Below are 22,119 nucleotides of genomic sequence, written 5' to 3' on the forward strand. Positions count from 1 at the left end.
ATAACAGTGCAGCAGTTTATTATGGAGTATTACTTTATAACAGTGCAGCAGTTTATTATGGAGTATTACTTTATAACAGTGCAGCAGTTTATTATGGAGTATTACTTTATAACAGTGCAGCAGTTTATAATAGTGCAGTAGTTCACATCAGTCATGTATACAGATAGATATAAGGCTAGGGCTACACGACGACATTTTGTTGCGCCAATGTCACGCAACTATTTTTATAATGATAGTCTATGGTGTCAGTAGCAAAAAATCCATCCAGCATGTCGAAGTGCAACACCATAGACTATCATAAAAAAAATTGTCGCGCGACATTGGTGCTACATCAATGTCGCACAACACATATTGCAATGTAGTTGTGCCCTATGTGTCAGGCGACACATGTCGTCGTGTAGCCCTAGCCTTAGGCCCCTTTCACACGAGCATGACGGATTGGCTCCGGGTGCGTTAAGTGAAACGAGCACCATTTTGCAAGCAAGTTCAGTCAGTTTTGTCTGCGATTGCGTTCAGCTGTTCCGTTTTTTTTCCGCGCGGGTGCAATGCGTTTTGATGCGGTTTTAACGCGCGTAATAAAAAACTAAGGGTTTACAAACAACATCTCCTAGCAACCATCAGTGAAAAACACGCATCGCACCCGCACTTTCTTCCAGATGCGATGCGTTTTTCACTGAAGCCCCATTCACTTCTATGGGGCCAGCGCTGCGTGAAAAACGCAGAATATAGAACATGCTGCCATTCTGACGCAACGCAGAAGTGATGCGTTAAAAAAAAACGCTCATGTAGACAGACCCATTGAAATGAATGGGTCCGGATTCAGTGCGGGTGCTGTGCGTTCACGTCACGCATTGCACCCGCGTGGAAAACTCGCTCGTGTGAAAGGGGCCTAAATGTCTCTGTAGTCTTTCAGCGCTGGAGAAATGTGATATAAAGTAGTGATGGGGGGGGGGGGGGGGGCAGTGAGTTCTAGTTTACCTTTCAGTCACATCACAGCACCCCCGCCCTCGAGTCTGAAATGGATGATAACAGAGAATAAGGCTACGTCTACACGACGACAATAAGTCGTTGCGCGACAGATAGCGCACAACTACACTGCAACATTTGTAGCGCAACATTTTGTTGCACTAATGTCGCGCGACAATTTTTATAATGCCAGTCTATGGTGTCGCACTGCAACATGCAACATCTCGAATGGATTTTCTGCGACTGTTGGGTCGCAGTCGCAGCATGTTGCATGTTCCAGTGCGACACCATAGACTGCCATTATAAAAATTGTCGCGCGACATTAGTGCAACAAAATGTCGCGCGACAAATGTCGTCGTGTAGACGTAGCCTAATAGTGCACATTCAGTGATACAGGACAGAAAAAATGTTTCACCTGATCCCATTATATAAATGCTGGCAGCCTGACACCAGACTCCGAAGACATAGGCCACATAGTTCACATATTCGTTAGGGCTCATGGACACGAATGCATTTTTTTTCTGTGTCCTTTCCGTGTTTTTTTTGTTTTGCTGAACCACTCACATTAATAGGGCCGCAAAAAAAAAAAACACAAAAAAACGGAAAGGATTACTTGTGCATTCCATATCCGTATGTCCGCACGGCCGTTCCGCAAAAAAAAATAGAACATGATCTATTATTGTCCGCATTACGGACAAGGACAGGACTGTTCTATTAGGGGGCGGCCCTTACGTTCTGCAGAATGGATTCTATGCAGATTTTCCATTGAAAAGCGTGAAATCCACACAAAAAAAAAAAAACGCATTTAAAATCCACACGTCAGGTCAATTTCTGCACTTAAAGGGGTTGTATCAGCTCAGACATTGGGGGCATAGGATATGTCCCCAATGTCTAATAGGTGCCGGTATCACACCTGGGACACACAAAGCGACGGAGGGCGCACTGCACATGCAGTGCTGGGAGTGCTGAAAATAGCTGAGCCGTCAGCTCCATAGAAGTGAACAGAGCGATGGCCGCGCTTGCGCGGTGCATCTCCCATTCATGTCAATGCGCAGTGTGCCCTCCATTGCTTTGCGTGCTCCGTTCTAGAGATAGGTGCGGGACCCAGAGATGAGACCCGCACCTATCTGACATTGGGGGCAAATCCTAGCAATATGCCACCAATGTCCAAGATGGGAATACCCCTTTAAGAAAAAAAAAGCAAATTGTGCCTGAGATTTGTCTAATTTCATACACTTTGCTGGTACTGTATTAGGCCTCATGCACACGACCGTTGTTGTGTTCCGTTCCGCAAAATGGGGTTCCGTTGTTCCGTGATCCGTTTCCGTTTTTGTTTCCGTGTGCCTTCCTTTATTTTTGGAGGACCACCAGACATAAAGGAAGGTAAAAAAAAAAGTCTAAGGCCTCCTGCACACGACCGTTCCCCCCCCCCCCCCCCCCCCCGTTTACTGGCCTTTTTTTGCTTTCCGTATACGGTCCGTATACCGAACCCTTCATTTCAATGGTTACGCAAAAAAAAACGGAATGTACTCCGTATGCATTCCGTTTCCGTATTTCCGTTTTTCCGTTACGTTTTAAAGATAGAACATGTCCTATTATTGCCCGCAAATCACGTTCCGTGGCTCCATTCAAGTCAATGGGTCCGCAAAAAAACGGAACACATACGGAAATGCATCCATATGTCTTCCGTTTCCGTTCCGTTTTTTGCTGAACCATCTATTGAAAATGTTATGCCCAGCCCAATTTTATCTATGTAATTACTGTATACTGTATATGCCATACGGAAAAACGGAACGGAAAAACGGAACAGAAACAGAAACAAAAAAACGGAACAACGGATCAGTGAAAAACGGACCGCAAAACACTGAAAAAGCCATACGGTCGTGTGCAATAGGCCTAAAGGTTTGCCATGGAAATGATAGGAATAAAACGGACGCGTGGACGCGGATGACAATCTTGTGTACCTCCGTGTTTTTTAGCGGTCCCATTGACTTGAATGGGTCCGCAAACCGTTTTCCGCAGACAAGAATAGGACAGGTTATATGTTTTTTGGACTGACTGGAACCACGGATCACGGACGCGGATGGCAAACGGTGCACTATCCGCATTTTCAACGGCTCTATAGAAATTAATGGGTCCGTACCTGAAACGCTAAAATCGGCGGAACGGACGCAGAAGCAAACAACGTTCGTGTGCATGAGGACTTACACCGCGGTTTTTCGGCATGAAATTTAAGCGGGAAAAAACTGGAGTAATCCGCACCATGTGCAGCCACCCTAACCGCTTAGGCTAGGGCTACACCGGGACAATCGCCACGCCACATTTCATGTAATGTATTACAATGGTGGCGCAATGCAACATGCTGCTACTGCGATGTGACTGGATGGATTTTGTGTGACTGTCGCGTTGCAGTCGCACCATGCTCCATTGCAACACCATTGAAAAGCATTTCAATGAAATGTCGCCATGTAGCCCCCAGCCTTAGATGCTAAGGTCAGGATTGACCGCAGCGTCTAAGGGGTTAAATGAGCAGGATCTGAGTTATCTCCGACCCTGTGTAATACAGTCACAGGAATGACCCTGACGTTTGCAAATTTTGGGATCCTGAGGAACATTGGAGCACGAAGTGGGTCCAAGTAAAAAGTTTTTACCCCTTCCCCAGCCTAAAATGTTTATTGCAGGGTGTAATCCAGCAGGAAGCCATGAATGAGTGAAACTACCTGAGATCAATGATCTGCGCCTCGTTCCCCTCCTCCTCCTCCTCCTCACACCTCTGATGTTCACAACTCATTACTTAGTGGCCTGCGCCCCATATTAATATAAAAGGCCTCCAGGCGAAGGAGATCCTTCAGGGTGTGGAGATCAGACATGGCTGGATGTGACCAGGTTCCTGGAGGCCTCAGTCCCTGCATGTATCATCAGCCCTACAACCTGTCTTTGGAGATGTCCTTTGCGCAATCTGTGCTCACAGGTAAGTGTCTCCTTAAAAAAACAACATGGTGGTTGTGTGTATAGAGCTGTGTCTTGGCTATATGGAGGTGATTTTGAGTAAGGGTGACTTGCAATTATCTACCTAGAGTGCACATATGGCTATTACAAGGCCCAGTGTTTTATGTGGCGTCCACCATTTTAAATGTGGTGTTGGGGCCATATTAGATTCATGAAAATGTCTAAAAGAATATGGTCATGTTGCCCATAGCAACCAATAGCAGTATGGCTTTCATTTCCAATGAAGTGCTTTTAAAATGAAAGCTGTGTTGTGATTGGTTGCTATGGGCAACAAAGACCCCTTTTAGTCTGTTCTTTTGTAAGGCCATGTTATAGATGTGGTGTATAGGGCTTTGTTATGGCACCCCTTGCCTTCTAGGTGTTACTTTCAGCTTGGTACTGTTCCACTGCACTCCATTTTAATGGCGCTATTACTCTTAACAAACATGGCTTCTAGGGGAGAATAACCCTTTGGTATGGAGACCACCATACAGTGGTACATGTATGGAGGAGATTTGCTAAAAAAAAAAAAAAAAAAAAATCTAACAGGAAAACTGGTTTAGTTGCTTATGGTAACCAATCAGGTTCCACCTTTCATTTTCCAAAGGAGTTCTAGAAAATGACAGGTGTGATCTGATTGGTTGCTATAGGCAACTAAGCCAGTTTCCCTCTTACACCTATTTTGATGACGGTACTACTTTTGTGTATGAGGCCTAAAGGTACGACAACAGTGGCCATATGAGCCACAGCAGCATAAACCAATTAGAACTGCATTGTTTATTCAGTCTTCATTGTTAATGGCTTTGTGGGTTACTCCTGTGGCCATTAACGATGAAGACCTTTAGGGTACAACCGCATGGCGCCAGTTGCACCACAATTGTGATGCTGCTGAAAGGGCCACAGTGGGCTCTAATGGAGACTGCACTGTTCAGTGGGTCTGTATTAATGGCCGTCCAGCACCTTCAATACTGCACAGCCATTAGCAATACAGACCCACTGAACAGTGCGGTTTTCATTAGTTTAGAACCCGCTGCGGCCCTTTCGGACACCTTGGTACTTAAACCCAATACGGCTTCCATGTGTGGTTGTACCCCAAGGTCGCCTCCACACGGGTGCGATTGAACGCACATAGGATTAGCACAAGTTTCCGTGTGGATTTTTTTTTATTTTATTTTTTTCTGCAGATCTCGCCCTTTACGTAAAATCTGCAGCTAGAACCGCAAACTTAATCGACATGCTAGTTATTTTGAAACCCGCAATGCAGGTCAATTTCCGTATGGGAAAAAAAAAATGCTCAAGTCATGTACACTTTGGGGAATCTCCTACTTTGCTGGTACTGCAATAATGCTGTGGCTTTTCCGCATGTGACTGTGTGGAAAAACTGCACGTTTTCTGTAACCTGTGTAGGAGGTCTAATAATGCGGTTCTAACTGGTTTAATGTGATGCGGCTGTGGTTCCTTGTAGCCGTACCCTAAGGGTATGACCACACAGCATGGTTGTGAGGCGGGCACATGGTGATCAAGTACCACGTAGCGGTACAAGCTGCAACGGGTTCCAGGTAAAGGAGTTATCCTATGAGTAAGAAGTAATATCGGGAAGTATTACTTTACTGAGAGTAGTGGATGCATGGAATAGCCTTCCTGCAGAAGTGGTAGCTGCAAATACAGTGGAGGAGTTTAAGCATGCATGGGATAGGCATAAGGCCATCCTTCATATAAGATAGGGCCGGGGGCTATCCATAGTATTCAGTATATTGGGCAGACTAGATGGGCCAAATGGGTCTTATCTGCCGACACATTCTATGACCAATGTAAAAAAGTGAAAATCGGTTGTCCTGACCTACAGTACATGACTATATGTCTAACAAAGCCAGAACCAGTCCTGCACCTCACATGGATCCAGAGATCTCCCCATTCATTGCTCTGCTAGATTTATATCAAGCTGACCGCTCAAGGGGAGTGTCTTCTCTGCTGCAGCTCAGGAGGCGTGTCCATGCTCTGCCTATCACAGCTCAGGAGGCAGTTGAAGGATGAAACTGAGCATGTGCGACCTTCTCAGTGAGCAGGACAAAGAAATGAGAGAACAAATAGCAGGTGCCGCTATGCAGATACATTTTATTGAATAACTCGGTAGCTATGCAAAATTTTTAATTGCATGCAATTACAAAAGCATTCAGATCCAGGTGCAGGTTTGAAAACTGTAGAATATTTTTTTGTTTAGTCGGTCTGCATTGTTAATAGTTGCGTGGCCACAGCTGTGTCATGACCGCGCTGTGTGGATATACCATAAGGGTTTTCTCAAATGGCTCAAACTTTGATTTAACCACTGTGGCACGCAGGGGCAGACTGGAAACTTGTTTGGGCCAACAATCCCATATTGTGGAACATTATGCCACTTCAACAGAGCCAAATACCACAGTCCATCACAAAATACATCCCTAAAAACTTCCACCGGCCGTGAGGAGGGCTCAAGCGGCCCACCGGGAAATTTCCCTGTAAGGCGTATGGCCAATCCGCCCCCGATGGCACGTGTGGCATGAGAAAATGTGGGTAGACTTAGCTTTACTTTGCACTTCATGGCCATATTTGGCCTTCGGGTGGTGGATTGGTCATGGTAGAATTTTTATCAAGTCCCTGAATGGGCCTTGCCCCCTTTCAAATGTCAGTCTGCCCCCCCCCCTTTGGAGTGGCACTCCACCCTCACCCCCTTCAAGGTAATATGGGCACCAGGGTTGTCTGACGATTCTATCCCAGCACCACATGCAGTTAAAGTATATGGAGTCTGCTTTCTGGGGGGGCGGGGGATCTCATTTTTTCCTAAAGGCTCCTTGATGTTGCAGACGAGTTGGCAAGTCTGCTTATGGCTGCCATATTTTACATATCAAAATGTGTAATCCGTTAATTTTGTCCCTTTAATCGCTGTTGGTCATGCCCTTTTTCTTAGTGGCTCCTTAAAATTGTAGGGGGGGGGGGGTGGTGCAAACTGTTTAAAACACTAATTTGCCACCCTCCATGTACTCCACTTCTCTGGTGCGGTTTCCACCAGACTTCTAGCATATTTTGCCTAAAAGGATTGTCCAGTCTTGGTAAAACATGTCCATTTTCATCTAAAACTAGCGCCATGCCTGTCCACAGGTTATATGTGATATTGCAGCCACAGTCATTTCTGTGGTACCAGCTGTGTATGTGAAGCTGTTTTTTGGAACAAAGCAGCCATGTTTTTTTTTTCCAATCCTGGACAACCCCTTTAATAAATCTGTGTCCTGTCTTGTGATGTATAAGTAGTCACAAATGATTAATAATTTATTTTTTTCTTAGATGAGCTGAAATTGCCATATTCGGGTGACCACAATGCCGCTCACTGGCAGGGATGCAACATGGCAGAAAACTTTAGCCAGAAAGACTGGGAGGCCCAAGATTGTGGAGCATTACAGCGCAGGAAAAGAATGATCTTCACCAAAGCTCAATTGCAAGTTCTTGAGCTCTTCTTCCAAACCAACCAGTATCCAGACATTAATGACCGGGAGGATCTGGCAAAATGTCTGCATCTTCCTGAGTCGAGGATACAGGTACATTCCCCTCCACCCATGAAGGTCACTGATGGGGGGACCAATGGTCTTGTTTCATGTGTTCTGATATCATTATGGGTGCAAGGGGCACAACCAATAAATGCTGGGCCCCCCATTGCAAGGTATCTACTAGCTCCATGTGAAAGTTATGGCGAGGGCACCCTAGCAGATACCCTCAGATATACCATACAAACCCCTCTATTACTCTTCACGTCCTAGTCCTCCTCACTAATGGGCACTGCCGCTTAGTTTGCATCAGGATCTGGTGTGTGGAGGTAAAGAGAAGCTGTAAGGGATACTGGGCCTGTAGTTGGTAATGCCCCTGCAGGGAAGTCTTCATCAGCCCCTCTATCTGGAGATATTAATGTCCCTTCTGCGTGAATAACTTGATGCTTCTATGCAGGGCAATTTCTAGGAACCCCCCTCCAGGTTGTGTCCGGATCTCTGCCGCACTCCATTGTAGTTGATGGGGGCGGCAGGCATTCAGTCTGCAGTGCTGGATGCAGTGAATTCTCTGCTGGAACAGCCGGCCAGAATCGCTAACACAGTTGTGAAAGTAGCCTAATACATTGCCCCATACCTCTTGCATCCAGTGACGTCTCCTTTGATTGTAGATGTTCTTTCTTTTCCCCATTCAGACCACACCGCCATGATTATTCCTTTCAGCCATCTCTTCTCTCTGCTGAGTTTGACAGACATCTTAGTTTCCTACTTTTCCATCATCCTCCCACCTTCTCAACATCCCATCATGCACCCCCAAAACTATACTGCAGAAACAGATAAACCCCCAGAAAATACTAGTAACACACAGAGGGCCCCCTTCAATAATTATGGAAACACAATGCTCAAAAAAAAAAAAAAAAAAACTGAACCCAGCAAATGGTGCCCCTGACATTAATGGCATAACCATAATGTCCCCCAAAAAACTGTTAAGCTGATACTGTGCCAGGGTGCCCCCACAGTAAGTGCTCCCCAAAATCTCAACAATAGTAGTAATTCTATGCCAGCGTGCACTTGGTAGTAATAGTGCTCCAACAGTGTCCTCAATAGTAATTGTGTCCCAGAAGTACGGTAATAATGCTCCCATAGTACCCCAGTTGTAATAAAGCCCACCATAATGCCCCTGGTAGTGAGTGACAGTAGAACACCCCCCCCCCCCCCCCCGTTGGTGCACTCATGTGTTCCAATGATCTGTACTGTGTGCCACTAGAAAAAAACTTAGTGGACCCCAGATGAGCTTAGGTGCCCATAGTGCCCCTATAATTTGTGCCAGTATAAAATACTCCTATATAATGCCCCATAGTGCTCCTCCCCCATCCCCATAGTGTCCTCCATAATGTGTCGGTATAAAATGCCCCTATAGACTACCCCATAATGCTCCTCTCCCCCCTTACCCATAGTGGCACCAAAATGGGTGCCAGTATTAAATGCCCCTATATAATTTCTCCATAGTGCCCCCCCATAATGCATGCCAGTAAATAGGGCCCCCAGTAAATGCTCCCATAGTGCCCCCCATATTGTGCCAGTATATAGGGGCACCCACCACCCTTCTTGCCACAGTATACTATAAATAAAAACAAACCCCTATACTTGCCTTATGCTGCTGTCAGTGATGCAGGCCTCTTCCGGCCTGTGTCCCGCTCAGGCGGCGCAATGACTTCATCGCATCGGCCTCTGATGGGCTACAGGCCTAGTGCCTGTAGCCCATCAGGAACGGGCAAGGGAGATGCCTCTCCCCTGCTCCTCCGGCCATTCATCTGTATTGCTGTCCTGAGGATGGTGATACAGATGAATATGAAGATGAGCGCTTCCACAATGGAAGAGCTCATCTCCACTCCTGCTGTCTCCGGACAGAAAGGGCCCCCCTCCAGCGCTGGACCCTGCTGACGGAACCCCCCTCTTCTGTCCTGAGTGATGCGCCCCATGCAGTTGCACCCCTTGCCCGGCTGTAGAAACGGCCCTGCTTCTTCATGTCTTGTAGGTCTGGTTTCAAAACCGAAGAGCAAAGTCAAGGCGTGAGAGTGCGAAGCCAAAGAAACCAGTATTGATAGAATATTTTCCTGATGGCAAAACTGTAAAACGGCCTGCAAAACGTCGCCAGAGCCTGCCGCGTCAACGAAGAACGGTGAAAACTGCAGAATGGGTGAAGGCGATAAAGCACTCAAAGCTAAATTCCTCGCCTCAAGCACAATCTCTGGGTTATTACCATCCATTTTCCTACCAATCATCCCAGGTACAGCATGCATCTGGTAAGGCCTACTGCCAAAACGCGTCCTACAGCACGAACATGGGGGTCCACCAACAAGTTTACAACAATATGGCCCAAGTGAACAATGGGGCCACTGACTTGACCAGAGGGTCCTCTCCTAAACCCAACCTCTTTGATTATAACTGGTTCCAGGCAAACAAAATCATCATGTCTGAGACCTCTGTGTCCCCCATCAATGTAGACCTGAACTGTGATGGACTGAACCTCTTCTCTACACATCTGCCATCCCAGGTGCCAATCGCCCACAACGACCTCTACAACCAAAGCTCCACAGCCTTGGATTCAGGCCTCAGTGACAGATCTACAGACTCTGACTGGGCATTTTCCTTTGAGAAACTTGAGCCTGGAGATGTAATTCTTATTCCTTAAGAGATGTCATAAATAATTTTTAATCCAGGTATATCTATAGTTTTAAGGTAATTAATATATAGTGACTAGTTTTATTGTAGCAGTTTTATTTGATTAATATTTATGGATATTTATATCATGTTACTAGTAGATCTTTGTGAATAAAGATGGCTGTACACGGTATCTATGGACTGACTCTATCTTCTGCAATTAGACGTCTGTAGGTGAATGTGAAGCTGGCTGTAGCCTAACAGGAGTGTCCGCCACTATGGGACTGCTGGAAATGGCAGAGTGCCCCAGAAGTCAGAACCCTGACAATTGGACACTGATTCTCAACCCCCACCCCCTGATCCTATGGATGGGGTATAGATTTTCTCATTTTCAGCTGTCTGTGCACCACAATCTGAAATCTGTCTGCTTGGTGTTTTTAAAAAAAAAGAAAGTTGTAAAATGCCAAAAGTTGCTATTTTGTACAAAAAAATGCAACTTTTTGCATGGCAAAAAAACTGGCATACAGCTTTTAGATTTCCTCTAAATCTCTCTGCCGATGTAGAGCAGCCTCTGAAGCAACTAAATATAAACCAGGACGGAAGTCGGCTGCAGCTTGTAATAGCTGAGATACTGGGGGTCATTTATTAAGGTATGTGTGTGTATATATAGGGCCAGATTTATCATTAGCTCAGGTCAGAATAATGGAGTGAAAGTCCCAAAAAAGTCCCAAACGCTAAAACTGCGCACAAATTTGCGACTTTTTTTCTGCTCTGCACTATGCTCGCCAGTTTTCTGAAAGTGGGCGTGTTTTCTTATGTAAATGAATCTCTAGACAGATTTACTATTGGGACTATTTAAAAAAGTCGCAAAAAAGTCCCAATTTCACTCCAGTGAGGACCATTCTTATCTTATGAGACTTTTTAATAGAACATGCGACTTTTTCATAAAAACGTGCGACTTTTTCGTAAAGATGTGCGACTTTTGTAAAGCTGCTTACTGACGGATAAACTGCTACCGTCAAACCAGATTTATTACAGTCTTAAAGGGCCGATCATAAATCTGACTTGGCTAAAACTGACTTTAGCCATATGTGAAAGTGGAGTGAGCTGTCAGAGGAATGATAAATCTGGCCCATAATATCTATCTATCTCCTGCAAATTTACTGACATTTATTCCTGGAAAAAAAGTGTAAATGCTGCAAAAAAAAACTACACCTGTCTGGGGCTTGTGTAGTTTGCTTGCCAAGCACAAGGGCTTGTGATAAGGCACAGGCCTTGCTATAAATGAGACAAATCTAATGGCAGCACAAGGGGAAACTAAAACTGTCCCCACTGTTTGTGGCAGCAGGATCCTAAAGAGAATAGGTCTATGGGGGTCATTTATCAAACAGAAATCTGCCTAAATTTCTGATGCAGTTTGCAGCGCAACGGTCCTTTGTGTCTCGCTCTGACTTCTCCCTGCTCATGCCAGGCCTACAGTGGTTTGGTTTTGCAGGCCCATCTCACTTACCATTTTCTACACCTGTTTTGGTGTAGAAAATAGTATAAATGTAAGACGGCTAGGAAGCTCTCTTGCGCTCAGAACTGGTGACGTTATGAAGAGGCTGGTGCCTCTTCATAAATCTAGCAGAATCGGCGCTCTTTACTTTCAATCTCCTTCCTTTTGTGTTGCAATCGATAGTTGGTAGTAGTTCTCTCCTCCTGCAATACCTGTCAATCCAAAAAAAACACCGCATAGTGACATACCGCTGGCATTCAAGAGTTGAATCACTTTTTTCCATTTCCTCCACCATGATGGCTACACATGAGATTGACCTCTATAGGGGCAGGAACACAGGCTTTAAAAGCCACCACCCACACTCACCCGTCAGTGTTTCCTGTCCCTATGGGGCATCGCACAAAGGCCTCCCTGGTGGTGGCGTTTTTATTTTCAAAAAGTCACCTTAAAAGGCTTCTGTCACCCCACTAAACTTTTTGTGTACTTATAATCCCTATCCTGCGCTATATCTATACATTATGTTAATCATTTTCATTCAGTAGATATGTCAAAAAACATACTTTTATAATATGCTAATTACCTGTCTACCAGCAAGTAGGGCATCTACTTGCTGGTAGCAGCCTCAAAAATACGCCCTCTCCTCCTGTTGATTGACAGGGCCAGCCGCAATCTCCTCCTCCGACTGGCCCTGTCGGCATTTCAAAAAACACGTGCCTGTGTTGATTCGGCGCAGGCGCTCTGAGATAAGGAGGCTCGCCTCCTCAGCGCGCCTGTGCCGATGATGTTTTCTCTTTCGGTGAACTTTTAAAGGAGGAGCAACCATCTATCCTTAATGAAGTGAAATCTATGACCCAAAATGAGATTCCAGTCCTCTCTGGTATCCCTTGTGCTAGTTCCCCATACACCTCCAGCCAAAAAGACCAAAATATCTGTTGCATCCTCCTCTGATGAGGGGGCCTCCACCTCTAGGCAAAATATTGATGCGCATGTTCTGTCAGAGGGAGAAATAATTGAAGATGGGGGGGGGGGGGGGAATATTACTTTTATCCTGAAGATATAGAGGAATTATTAGAGGCTGTTAGAGCCACCATGGGTATCGAAGATATCCAGAAGCCCCGGTCAGTTCAGGACTAAATGTTTGGGGGATTACGTGTATATTCCAAAAAGTCTAAGGTATTCTCAGTCAATGAAAACATCAGGGACATGATGATGGATGAATGGACAGATCCTGAAAGAAGGTTAGGTGTCTCCAGGGAATTTAAAATTAGATTATTTGACCAATCTGAAACCAAATTATTTTACGAGACCCCCAAATAGCTATATTCAGGTCAAAGGGTTCAAAAAGACTTCCCTACCCTTTGAGAATTCCTCACAGTTACAGGATCCCATGGAAAGAAAGGCAGATGCACTTCTGAAGAAAAGCTGGGGGCCTCTGTTTGGGGTGAAAACAAACATAGCGGCAACCTCCGTGGCCAGGACCATGTATATTTGGCTCCATGAGTTAGAAGACGACATTATTAAAAAAAAAAAAACTCCTAGAGGAAATTTTAAACTCCATTCCTCTTAAGTCAGCAACGGCATTTCTAGCGGACGCTTCATTCGAATCAGTCAGATTCGCTGCAAAAGATGGGGCACTGTCAAATTCAGCCTGAAGAGCTCTATGGGTGAAATCCTGGGGAGGCGACAGGGCATCCAAGGCAAAATTGTGCTCAATCGCCTTCTCAGGAGAGTACGTATTTGGCCCAGTTCTAGATGCTATCCTGGAGAAGGCAGCTGATAAGAGGTTTTCCTGAGGAGTATAAAAGGAAGCCTTTTATTTCCTTTAGTTCACAGCCTAAGCCTTACAGAGGGTTTGGACTTGCCAAAAAGGAGGTGGGGCAGAGGGTTTCTCCTCAATCCCCATGACAAACAATGACTTCAAAGTTGGAGGAAGGTTAAGGAAATTTTCGACCCAGTGGGAATCAGTCACCCAAAATCCCTAGGCCTTCAAAAAGATACTAAATAATGACTCTCTATCAAAACATGCTATCAAAAATTTGGCAGGGAGTTGTAGAGCTAAAAAAATTTGGAGTAGTGATAGAAGCCCCCCAAATTTGAAATAGGAAGGGGCTTTTACTCACGATTACTCCTAGTCCAAAAACCAGACGGTTCTTCCCGTACTATTATAAATCTAAAAGGGTTAAACAAGTCAATAACTTACAGAAGATTCAAGATGAAGTCCATATCATCTATCATTCCACTAATCAAGGAAGGAGCATATATGACATCTATCAACCTAAAAGATGCCTACGACCATGTCCCCCATCCATGCAAATTCACAAAAATATCTGAGATTTGCACTAAAGGACAAGAAGGGCATAATCATTTTCAATTTGTCACTCTGGATTTTGTCAGCCCTAAGGGTGTTCACAAAACTGGTGGTAGAGATGATGGCCCCGCTCAGACTGGAAGGGCTCCTAATTTTTCCCTATTTAGACGACTTCCTTATAGTCGGGAATTCAAAACCAGAAACCTCCAGACAAATCAAATTTGTGTTACGGGAACTTTCAGAGCTAGGCTGGATAACAAACCAAGTCCTGCCTAGTACCATCATCAAAAGAAGTTCTTAGGGGTAATGCCGCTTCCAGACTGAGACCATCTTTAACTCCTAGGACCCCTCAGTGGGACCTAAACGTGGTTCTGAGGGGTCTGACGAAGTCTCCTTTTGCCCCTACATCGGATATTTCCATAAAACACCTTTCATTTAAAGCAGCTTTCCTTATAGCTATAGCAACAGCTAGACACCTGGGTTCAGGAAATTCAGGCCCTCTCCTGTAGGGAACCCTATCTTACAATATGTCCTGACAGGATAGTGCTTAGCTTAGATTAGATCGTGGCTTTCTTCCAAAAGTAGTCTCTGACTTCCATAGAGACCAGGAGATAATCTTACCTTCTTTTTGCCCGGATCCTCAAAACCCGACAGAAGAACATTTCCATCTCCTAGACTTAATGGAAACTGTTATCCAATACCTGGCAGCTACTAGGGAAGTCAGAAAGGATGATAACCTTCTAATTCAGTTTTCAGGTCAAAACAAGGGGAAGAAGGTTTCCAAAACCTCTATAGGCTGTTGGATAAAGCACACAATATCCCGTTGTTACTCCCAAATGGGCCTTCTAACGTGAGAGCCCATTCCACCAGGGCAATGGCCTCTTCCTTGGCTGAAAAAGCTGGCGTATCTCTTGACAAAATTTGTAGGGCCGCTACTTGGTCAAGTATAAATACGTTCATTAAACCTTTTATCATTTAAATGTCTCTGCTTCTACAGACCTGACCTTTTGGCCAGAGAGTTCGGGGCTCTCACACGTGGTCCAAAACGGATCAGTTTGCATTCTGAATAGAAAAGGATCTGCTCAGAATGCATCAGTTTGCCTACGATCAGTCTCCATTCCACTCTGGAGGCTGCTTGCAGCGTTTTGGTGTCCGTCTGACGAAACTGAGCCAAGCGGATATGTTCTGACACACAACGTAAGTCAATGGGAACGGATCCGCTTTCTGACCCAATAGGAAACGGATCCGTCCTCCATTGACTTTCAATGGTGTTGGCTATGTTAAAGATGATACAAACGCATCCGTTCTGAACGGATGCAGACGGCTGTATTATCTGAACGGATCCATCTGTGCAGATCCATGACGGATCCGCACCAAACGCGAGTGTGAAAGTAGCCTTAGAGACCCACAGCTTTTTTTTTTGGCAAGAACCCCAGGGGATCATGTCTACAGCTGGTGAAAAACAAATGGCGAGGAGGAGATCCTTTAAGACTATAAATAAGGAGGTCGACTGGATATACAGTTTGAATACACAGCAGCCTATGCGTCTGAACATTGAGCTAGACCTAAAGTCATGCCTTGTAGAATAATTTCTATCACCGAGAATAAATAGGTTTTAGTATTAGGTAGGTGAGTCTCTGTAGGTGATCATTAGGGATGAGCGAATCGACTTCGGATAAAACATCGAGTCGATTCACATAAAACTTTGTTCTAATACTGTACAGAGCAGGAATGTATTGGCTCCGATGAGCCAAAGTTATTGCTTCGCGAAGTCTCGCGAGACTTTGCGTAAATAACTTCATAAATTAATTTGTACTGTAAAAAAACATTTCCCAAACTTGGGTTAGATTCCAAGGCACCCGTTCCCCCTGAAAAGAAAGGAGCAGCCGGTCGCACATGCGCGCTTTTTATTTCTGAGAGTTCGAAAGACAGCCAAGTACAGCGCTCCAGAATTCCCATGGAGATGACTGTTCCTTACCTTTCAGGGGGGCTGCAGGGGAGCCGGGGCCCTCGTTTTTGCTACCCCCTACTGACAATATAGGGGAAACAGCACGACTACCCAGGGGTGGGATTCAAATTTTTAACAGGAGGTTCCCTACTCAACGGTGGACACGCGGCATCACGACACATGTTTACATATACATACACCATATATATGCAACACACACACATAAATACACCATGCATACACTACACACACATACCGCCCAACTTTTAAAAAGCCTAAGGAGCTAAACTATCAGCGGCACGTGAAGCAACAAGTTTTTTTTAAAGCGCTGACCCACACCTCTAACGCTTCCACAATGTCCCGCTACCGCCGCCGAACGCCGGATCGGGATTCAGCCGGTAATTTGGTTCCCCGATCCAGCTGTAATTTTAACAACTGGATCTGGAGAACCGGAGAGAATCGTCTATATCCCATGCCTGCGAATACCCCTTTTAAGTCTTTGTGCACTGCTGGAGGAAGTGCCAAAGTTATGTAGAGGCACAGTCCGTGGAACAGGCTTAAATCTACACAGGCTCCCTTGCTGGCTTAGATTTAAGCCATTTTCCATGCCAAAAACAGGCATGGAAAATTAGAAATTAGCTCCCAATTTCACGTCGCACCCCCTTTTCTCGCCACTTTTGAAAAGTGACATGTGCGGGGGAAAAGTTGCAGATTTTGCCGGAAAATGGCGTGTGACAAATTCTATGACTTGAATTCTAACACTATTGTGATGTATATCTGTTAATGCCTGTGTGTGTGTGTGTGTGTGTGTGTGTGTCTATATCTCTATCTATCTATCTATCTATATATATATATATATATATATATATATATATATACACACACACAATTTGCAATTAAATGTTGAAAAATTATCTAAAAATATTTTAAAAAACTTTTTGGAAATTTTCAATTTTATTTTTGCAATAAAACATAACGTAACAAATTTCAATAAAAAATTGGGACATATTTACATATTCTAAACAATTGCACATAGGTCCATTCTATGGCTGGAGTTTTAAATAAAGGGTTAAATTATGATTAAAGTGCCATCTAGTACATTATAATCCAGATCTGTTATTATCTACAAACTATTGAGAACGGATGTGAGATCTTCATCCCAGTCTGATCCATACTCAGTGGATCGGTCGCTAACTCCAGAATCTGAGATGTGGGAACTTTTCTTGCAAATGTCAGTCTGAACGGCCGATATGTGGTAAGGGATATTAGCAGGAAAACCACTGAGTCCGGTACATGAGGCTCCTGTGGAGACCTGGGTGGCTGGGATATTCCCATTCATCTCACATGGAATGGTCTTGTTGCGTTGGAAACTGGGGTAGTCCATGGCATAGTTGTTTTGCATTGGCATTTGGACGTGCCCTCTTCCTAAGTCCATACCTTGGCTATTGACACCCATAACAGAGGCCATATTGTTGTAGAAATGTTGGTTCCCCATTGAGATGTTAGATGACATGTTCTGGTGGTAAACTCTAGACGAGGTCTGTTTCATCATTACCCTCTGTCTAGATACCATACATGAGTATTGAGGATATCCAAGGTAATCCGCACTCTGATTAAAGAAGTCTTCCTCCGTGTTCCCGATCGGTTGCATCTGCTGTTGGGGAGGAACCATTGGCTGCTGGTGGACCATAGATAGATGAGGAGCGGATGTTGAAGAATACAAGTACTTGTCTCCTAAGATGTTAGAAAAATGGTCTTCAGCAGAATGATGGGGAGTAGACTTGACTCCCTTTCGTCTGGCCTTGGCTCTTCTGTTCTGGAACCAAACCTGTAGGTCAAGGAGATGGCCTATAAGTACTACATCAGAATAACAACATAATGCATCATTGTAACAATAAATTTTGAGCTCAAGGCCCTGGGGGATTGAATTTTATCAAATCTGGTGCAAACACATGTCCAAATAAATCAGACAGTATAGAGAAGACTCCATGTGGAGATTGTGATCCCTAAAGGTCAAGGACTGGGAGATATCTCGCCAACCTTTGGCATCTAAAGTAATTCTACTGATAATGATGAAATAAGACACTTAAGATGTGTGAATATTTAGTATTTTTGGGTGGAGAATGGTCATGGTTTAAAAGTTGGAAAAAAATATGGCACACGGGATGGACTGCTGATAGTGGGAAAATGGGTGAAGGAAAATCAGTTGGACAGATGAAGACATGTTGATAAAAGTGATGGCAAAAGGTAGGGTGAGCACTCTGTAGACTAAGTGGATGAAAACTATGGACAAGCCATGACTGGCAACAATATGGGTGGTTTCGAGAAGAAGTTGATAAAAGGCAAGTTCATACCTGGATCCTTGACTCTGGTAGGAACATTTGTTTAGCTAGCTGTTCCCGATGATGGATATCTGGATACATGTTGCTCTTGAAATATCTCTCAAGGATATCCAATTGGGTTGGATTATAGACAGTTCTCTTCCGTCGCTGGCAGATTGCCGCCACTGCTGGTTGTGGGGGGCTGCTCACTTTTTTGGGTTGTCCTGATTGAGCTGGTCTGTGGTCGCCTGTAGAGACTGGTGAGACGATATTCCCTAGAAAGATATTACAATAAAGATTAAATATTTATACATTTTATACAAGATGCCAAAAGGGGAGACCATTAGAGATCCCTCAAAAGAACTTTGAGATGTTCCAAAGCCACATACCTTTTGTGCAGTCCTTCTGGTGTGTTGGTGCCATAGTCAAACCAACATGTTGGGTCTGTTGGCCAGAATATCCCATTTGATTAGGACTAGTTGAGAAAACGAAATGTCCAGGTTCTTGGCTATACCCAGCCATCCTTCAAGGTTAAACTGTGGATCCTGGCTCATGTCCATCCTCATCACCTCTTATAGCAGGTTTAGTGGGCGGTTCCAGTGTTCAAAGTGTCCAGGTGTGAGAATGCCCAGGAGGCGTGAAAATGATGGCTGGGTCTGAATGCTAAGTAGACAGCATTGTGAAGCATCGGTCAGCCAAGCCATTCATCCTGCTGGGGTAACCAAAAGACACGGCAGTCTCAATAAACATTTCAACCCTACTGATCCCAAAAGGGAAGGTTTCCTGTCTCATAGACCAGGAAGTTTCCCAAAATGTCCAGCTTGGGGACATATTTTATTTTCCTGCAACTCATTGCTTGAAAATAAAAAAGGGATAGACAGATAGATAGATATGTGATAGACAGATAGATATGAGAGAGATAGATAGATAGATAGGAGATAGATAGATAGATAGATAGATAGATAGATAGATAGATAGATATGAGAGATATGTATACAATAGACATTAGATGCAAAGGTATGTGATAGATAGATTTTAGATATATAGATCGATATAAGAGATTGCTATAAACATATGAGAGGCATTGATAGATATTTAGAAAGATGATAGATAAATATGATATAGATATGAGATAGATAGATAGATAGATATGATACAGATACATAGTAGACCCGAGAGGAATAGAGAGATAGATATGAGGTAGATGATAGATAGATAGATAGATATGAGAGAGACAGATAGATATGAGAGAGAGATGTATAGATAGATAGATAGATATGAGAGATCGCTATAAACATATAAGAGGCATTGATAGATATTTAGAAAGATGATAGATAAATATGATATAGATAGATACATAGGTATGTGATAGATAGATAGATAGATAGATAGATATGAGATAGATAGATAGATAGATAGATAGATATGAGATAGATAGATATGAGATAGATAGATAGATAGATAGATATGAGATAGATAGATATGATACAGATACATAGTAGACCCGAGATGAATAGAGAGAGATAGATATGAGGTAGATGATAGATATGATAGAATATACATATGACACGGATACTTTTTAGATATATAGATAGATATGAGAGACATAGATACATAGGTATGTGATAGATTATAGATAGGTAGATATTTGATATTAGTTATAATAATGATGAAAAAAATTGTAATTAGTACAATAAATGTCAACAATAATAAAAATTGAATAACTAATAAGATGATAATACTGTAATAAAATAAGTAGAACAATAAAATGGATATAATAAAAGCAAATAGTAATTAAACGAAACCCAATAAAACAAAAATTCATATAAAAAAATATAAAATAAAAAAATGAACAAAGCAAATCAGACAGAGAACTAAGGCTACTTTCACACTGGCGTTTTGGTTTCCGTTTGTGAGATCCGTTCAGGGCTCTCGCACGCGGTCCAAAACAGATCAGTTTTGCCCTAATGCATTCTGAAGGGAAAAGGATTCGCTCAGAAGGCATCAGTTTGCCTCCGTTCCGTCTCCATTCCGCTCTGGAGGCTGCTCACAGCGTTTTGATGTCCGCCTGACGTTGCGGAGGCAAACTGATCCGTCCTGACACACAATGTAAGTTAATGGGGACGGATCCGTTTTGACTGACCCAATGCAAAACAGATCCGCCCTCCGTTGACCTTCAATGGTGTTCAAGACGGATCCGTTTGGCCAATTTTAAAGATAATACAAACGGATCCGTTCTGAACGGATGCATGCGGTTGTATTAGCGGTGCGGATCCATATGTGCAGATGCATGACGGATCCGCACCAAACGCGAGTGTGAAAGCAGCCCTAGCTGTAATGATAGTAATAGCCATAATAATACTGATGATACCAGATAAACACAAGATGATTATTTTGTGCCTTTATTATAGCGCTATGATGCCGATTCTCATAACCATTTATATCCCAGAATGTCCTGTAGCGACGCTGATTATCCAGATATTATTTGTCATTTATTGTAAATTCCTGGATTTGTTACTGTTTGTCTTGAGTAGTGTTGAGGGAAGTGGACTTCGATTCGAATTAGGCCTCTTTCACACAACCGTATGGCTTTTTCAGTGTTTTGCGGGCCGTTTTTTCCGGATCCGTTTTTTGTTTCTGCTGTGGTTCCATTTTTCCGTATGGCATATACAGTATACAGTAATTGCATAGAAAAAATTGGGCTGGGCATTTGGCAAAAACGGAACGGATACGGAAGACATACAGATGCATTTCCGTATGTGTTCCTTTTTTTTGTGGACCCATTGACTTGAATGGAGCCACGGAACGTGATTTGCGGACAATAATAGGACAAGACTCAAAATGTAGCGGAACGGAAATGCGGACATACGGAAACGGAATGCTCACGGAGTACATTCCGTTTTTTTGGCGGACCCATAGAAATAAATGGTTTCGTATACGAAACGCAAAAAACGTTCGTGTGAACAAGCCCTTACAGGGAAAATTTAATTCACCGCAAAGCGGAATAATCCTCATGCTTCGTGGCAGTGAATGGATTTTCCTGAATGCCAGTAACAAATTTTAAAAAATCATACTTGCCTCATCCGTTTGAGCGTGAAGAGACTCGGCTGTCGCGAGATTTCACGCTAGATCTTCAATCAAGATGGTGGCTGGCTCTTCGTGATCAGGTGGATGAGGTAAGTATGATTTAAATTACATATTTTATTTTACACTTTAATGTTAATGTCAGATGCCGCGATCAGAGATGAGCGCGGCATCTAAGGAGTACAATGACGGGGAGCGGCACAATCGCTGCAATCACTACATATAAAGAAATGCGCTTGGTGGCGAAGTAATTCATCACAAAGCAACATTTTTTTTTAAATACTTTGCTCATCTCTCATCTTGAGGACGGGGCAGATATCGGTGGAGGAGTCTGACTCTGGGGTTGTCTGTCGTTCTTGTGTTTTCTCTGGATTGTGACACAAGTCTGGCTTATGTGTATCCTCGGCCCGGTTTTTGATGTGCTGACATCCTTTGTGCCTCTTGTATTTAGTGGTGATGTTGGGGAGGGCAAGTGCTTTGCTAATGACCCTGAGCTTAGAGGTTGTCACAATGGCCTGGAAGAGGTGGTGGCTGGGTCCATCCTGTGTCTGACTTCCAGGCCTGGACCTCAGACTGTCACTTCCCTTCCTTTACCTGGAGAAGGTGCAATGTGGATTCAGACTGAAGTCACCTGTCTGCACCTCAGAGCTGCATGCGCCGGACCCTATACAATAACCAGACATAATATACATTACACTATCCTACAATATATATCATATCAAGTCATGTATAATGTGACCGCATCATATGTAGCACACAATCACTAAAACATAACATAAAATATAATATAACCTAGAATATAATGTAAGGCAAATTATGGAATAACATAA

At 43.7% G+C, this 22,119-nt stretch overlaps 2 protein-coding genes across 2 annotated transcripts; one reads left to right on the forward strand and one right to left on the reverse strand.

The window, feature by feature from the left end:
* Nucleotides 1-7,382: 7,382 nt before the first annotated feature.
* Nucleotides 7,383-10,161, forward strand: LOC120999354 (homeobox protein Mix.2-like; the record flags this gene model as incomplete). Its single annotated transcript, XM_040430223.1, has 2 exons — nucleotides 7,383-7,523; nucleotides 9,505-10,161. Coding segments are annotated over 2 exons (798 nt in total), but the record flags the coding sequence as incomplete, so codon positions are not given.
* Nucleotides 10,162-17,007: 6,846 nt separating this feature from the next.
* Nucleotides 17,008-18,628, reverse strand: LOC120999355 (homeobox protein Mix.1-like). Its single transcript, XM_040430224.1, has 3 exons — nucleotides 18,595-18,628; nucleotides 18,239-18,480; nucleotides 17,008-17,712 (listed from the first exon to the last, which is right to left on the reverse strand). The coding sequence occupies exons 1-3, from the start codon at nucleotides 18,626-18,628 to the stop codon at nucleotides 17,008-17,010; spliced, it is 981 nt and encodes a 326-aa protein (XP_040286158.1).
* Nucleotides 18,629-22,119: the final 3,491 nt, after the last annotated feature.

This window comes from Bufo bufo, chromosome 4 (assembly GCF_905171765.1).
Source record: "Bufo bufo chromosome 4, aBufBuf1.1, whole genome shotgun sequence".
In the NCBI taxonomy this organism is placed as follows: Eukaryota; Metazoa; Chordata; class Amphibia; order Anura; family Bufonidae; genus Bufo; species Bufo bufo.

Coding starts and splice junctions, on each gene's coding strand:
- LOC120999355 (XM_040430224.1), bottom strand. CDS start 18,628: ATGGCACCAACACACCAGAAGGACTGCACAAAAG. Junction 18,481..18,594: donor CCAGAAGGACTGCACAAAAG/GTATGTGGCTTT, acceptor ATATCTTTCTAG/GGAATATCGTCTCACCAGTC. Junction 17,713..18,238: donor TACCAGAGTCAAGGATCCAG/GTATGAACTTGC, acceptor CTTGACCTACAG/GTTTGGTTCCAGAACAGAAG.